Source organism: Priapulus caudatus, unplaced genomic scaffold (assembly GCF_000485595.1).
Source record: "Priapulus caudatus unplaced genomic scaffold, Priapulus_caudatus-5.0.1 Scaffold4329, whole genome shotgun sequence".
Taxonomy (NCBI): Eukaryota; Metazoa; Priapulida; class Priapulimorpha; order Priapulimorphida; family Priapulidae; genus Priapulus; species Priapulus caudatus.
In genome coordinates this window covers 6,896-11,161 of record NW_014581390.1, presented here as the reverse complement: position 1 = coordinate 11,161, position 4,266 = coordinate 6,896, and the positions used below count along the sequence as shown (strand labels likewise).

Here is a 4,266-nt window from a genome sequence, read left to right as displayed (position 1 = left end):
GCGCGCGCTCTCTCTCCCTCTCTATCGCGCGCGCGCTCTCTCTCCCTCTCTATCGCGCGCGCGCTCTCTCTCCCTCTCTATCGCGCGCGCTATTTCTCCCTCTCTATCGCGCGCGCTCTCTCTCCCTCTCTATCGCGCGCGCTCTCTCCCCTCTCTATCGCGCGCGCTATCTCTCCCTCTCTATCGCGCGCGCTCTCTCTCCCTCTCTATCGCGCGCGCGCTCTTTCTCCCTCTCTATCGCGCGCGCGCTCTCTCTCCCTCTCTATCGCGCGCGCTTTCTCTCCCTCTCTAGCGCACGCCCGCTCTCTATCTCTCTCTCTCTCTCTCTCTCTCTCTATATATATATATATCTATAGCTTTATGAATGTGGGTACATATGTGAGTTCATGAATTTCGAACACATTGTCTTGTTGATAAAATAATAGAGGGCTTAGAAGGCGTCGAGAATGCATTAGAAATAACATTGGTCTCGTTGTGCAATTGTGACATCCGGATTCGATCACGTGGTGTAGCCATTTTTGCGTTTGAAACGGAATCCGCATCATTTACCTCCAAAAGTTTCGAGCGGAGTATAGAGCGTGAATCTGTGGTTATTTACCATGAATACAGTGTAGGTCTACGTTGTGTAAGTGACGAAACTCTCAGAGTATTTTTTAATTAATTTCTGTTCGACGCTCGTTCAGGCTTGCTGCCTATGGACGCCCTCTACTGTTGTACACCACCTATAACTTATAAGTGTTACCATCATGTTGTTCATGGCAGAAGAGACAACCAATGGCCAGTGCTATGTCCAATTTCAGTCCAGTCATCCTCACTAACTGTCTTGTCTCTTGCATGGTCGCCTTCAAGACCTTCTCTCCTCATCTTCCTTCTCTGCAGCATTCCTCACCCAGGGGGTGTGACACTGTTCTGGTGACGTCCTTGCCTTGGACATTAGCGCAATTGCCAATGCAAAGATGCAGCCGTGCCCAAAATCGAGATGGTGAGCGTATCCACAGTGTGTGAGCACAAGCTATTTGTAGACAATTTTCCACATCAGAGCGCAGTGGTTTGTTCACGATCGTGACTACTTCAATAGTTTTGCGCTGTGCCTAATGTACCATAATATTATATCAAGAGTACATAATGGGAGAAAAGTATGACACTGTTTAACAGCGTTTTGCGTAGTTTTCAACTTGAATTTATTCTACCAATATGTGAATAAATATATTCAAACTTTACCTTGTTTTCATCTCGGATTCTCCCTTAATCATATGACACCAACAGTTTACCTGAAAATCGTATGTGTTTTTCAAAATAGTTTTTTTAATACGACACGGTTTCACACAGTTTTCCCAAACGTTTGCATCTTATCTGCCAGAGTTGATATAGCGGCGGCAGCACCAGGTTGTAACTACGGGACGCTGGGGGCTGTTGGGAATATTAGGTAAGCACAGTAACAGCACTTGTTTCGCTTCCTTATCATCAGGAACACGATGGCCTCACAGCTAAAATCAGCTGCTCCCTCGCCGTGAGCACACATTTATTTCTAGCACGCTGGAAACGCATTACACACTGAATACAATTCGATGCCTAATATCCCCAACAGCCCCCAGCGGCCCGTCAGCGACAACAGAACACTAATCCGATAACAAACATTGGTCGATAAGATGCAAAAGTTTGGGAAAACTGTGTGAAACCGTGTCGTATTCAAAGAACTTTTTTGAAGAACACATACGATTTTCAGGTAAACTTGTGGTGTCATGATTAAGGGAGAATCCGAGACGAAAACAAGGTAAAGTTTGAATATATTTATTCACATATTGATAGAATAAATTTAAGTTGAAAACTACACAAAACGCTGTTAAAACAGTGTCATACTCTTCTCCCATTATGTACTCTTGATTATATATATGCCTTCCATAACCTTCCAAAAATCTCTGCATGGAGTCAGTCACAACTTTTGGTGATTACATAAACGATTGTGATTCATTGCTCAACTGGTAATATGCACAGCAAGAACACTGGCAGATTTGGTGAAATAAACAAAATCCAAAGAAAATCAATACAAAAAATACATTTTACGAAAATGTAGTAAGGAGATGTGTATTGTAATATGACAATTACAAAAGATGCACTTTTACATACCCTACTCCCGTAAGTGAGAGCATCACAATGCCATGTTCAAGCTATTGCTTGGCATTTCTTCTAATTGTCATTTCAAATTTTATCTGTCAATTAGCAGATCATGCCCTTAATCACACATGAATTTGCACATTGTAAAGGCATTTCCACCCACACAGACACAGAATGGGACCTGATGGATGTTTGAAAGCTAACCAGACAGCTGAACCTTGCGCAACACTGCATAGGTACAGCAAAGGACCTACTGACTTCCTAACACTACAGTGTGCATGGTCAATTTCATCAGTCTGAAATACATCCACGGTCTCGTAACGATCATGCTGGGAGCGGATGCTCGATTTTCTAGCGTTGCTATCATCGTTGTTATTCAATTACTCCACATCCTCTTCTGCCAACATGGCCGACGATGATGCTGTCCGTGTGATACGCTGGAATGGAGAAACAGTTATTAGACAGAATGCTAAACACATGCACTCGCACAAATGCATAATGAAAATAACTCCTTTCAGCTGGTCCAAAAATCGTCTGGATCGCAATATTGCATGCCATAAGATGGCAAACGTAGGGCCATAATAAAAATATTGTTTGTTTGCCCTCAACCGGCCAACCCGCCAAAAAGGGGCCGACTCGAAATTTTTTATTATCAATCTTTTTTTTTACCAATTGTATCACTGTACTTTATATAAATCTGTAGGCAATACATTATATGTATCAAGCAAAACAAACATAAAAGGTATATACACACAAGCACACCCGAGCATGTAGACACCATGCTGAATTTGTAAAAAAAACCATTCAAAAAGAAAAGAAAAAGAAGCCTACCTACCTACCTAAACTTTTCAGCCTGGGTTGGGTGAGGGCAAACAAAGATTTTTTTAATTGTGGCCTAGGCAAAATGATTTTTTTCATTAATACAGAAAAGGTACACCATGGTGCACATTTTCTATTAATGTCCTGTAGGAAAACTTTGTTGGACAACCCATAAAATAAACCCATGTATCATAAATTTAATATTGGTTTCAAGAATTCCCTATTAAAATGAGGTTATTTGCTAGAGTCAAATAAAATGCTACTTGGAAATACTGTAGTGTTAACTATTAAAACGTTTTCCAGCATCAAATCTAAAGTATCTTTGCACAATATAAATACAGTAAAACTCGCATAAGTCGACACTTTTGAGACCAGCATATTTGTGCCAACTTACGAAAATGACGACATATGCGTAAGTCGTCATTTTGTCGACTTATACGTAGGGCTTCCCTCCCAGGCGCCCGTCACCCCTACGCAGTCATAAACATGCTCCACACACGACGTCAGTTCGCGCCACATACATAGCAGACATGAAACAATCGGGTCCGTACATCAATCGACACCGCTGCTGGCCATAACGCACGTACAGCGTATGAACTAGTGGCAAGCGCGGCACACGCTAGCTATCTGTAACACCCGCTGTTGATTACACGTTTGGACATTGCAGGACTATTTGCGATGCACGTCTGCCAAATTTTCTTGGAACACTAAAATAAAATAGCTGATAAAATACGGTAATTCCGCGATGCCGTGCTCTGGAACGAACTAGTTAGTATAGCAGAATTTTCAGAGAGTCATACGGACTCCTGCATTATTATGTCAAATCAGGACGTCCGGCAGTAAATCGGGGAGCATTTGACTCCGGACTCGTGTTAATTTCGCACCCTGCATTGGGCTGCATACACTGGGGAATCTGGGGGATGTGCGAGCTAAAAGATGCGAGCTGCGACAGCCAGCTCGTACATCCCCTAGACCGTACACTGCGCGCGCGCCATCGGCATTTCTGATGACGACTTACAGATGGGAAATTACCGTTGTTTGTATTACATGTGACCTGTCTGAGGGCGTTGACATGTACTTAATGACGACGTATCAATGACGACTTAGGCGGGGCTATTCCAATGGATTTACTATGAGAGAAAAATCGGGACTTTGACTTCCGTGACGACTTATGCGAATTGACGAGTTAGACGATGACGACTTATGCGAGTTTTACTGTATATAAAAATAGAATAAGGTGTCGATTTTTCATATTGCGAGCTTTCAAGAACGTCTCTTCCTCAGGCTTCACAACAAAAACAAAATGGAAACAGTTTGATGGTGAAATATAAA

General features: G+C 42.6%; 1 protein-coding gene across 1 annotated transcript in view; it reads right to left on the bottom strand.

The window, feature by feature from the left end:
• Positions 1-2,054: 2,054 nt before the first annotated feature.
• Positions 2,055-4,266, bottom strand: part of LOC106819750 (mitochondrial import receptor subunit TOM20 homolog) — an 8,751-nt gene continuing 6,539 nt past the window's right edge. The window contains exon 4 of the mRNA XM_014824342.1: positions 2,055-2,552. Within this exon, the coding sequence (XP_014679828.1) occupies positions 2,496-2,552 (57 nt within the window). The 3' untranslated portion in view covers positions 2,055-2,495. The remainder of the gene's footprint in view (positions 2,553-4,266) is intronic.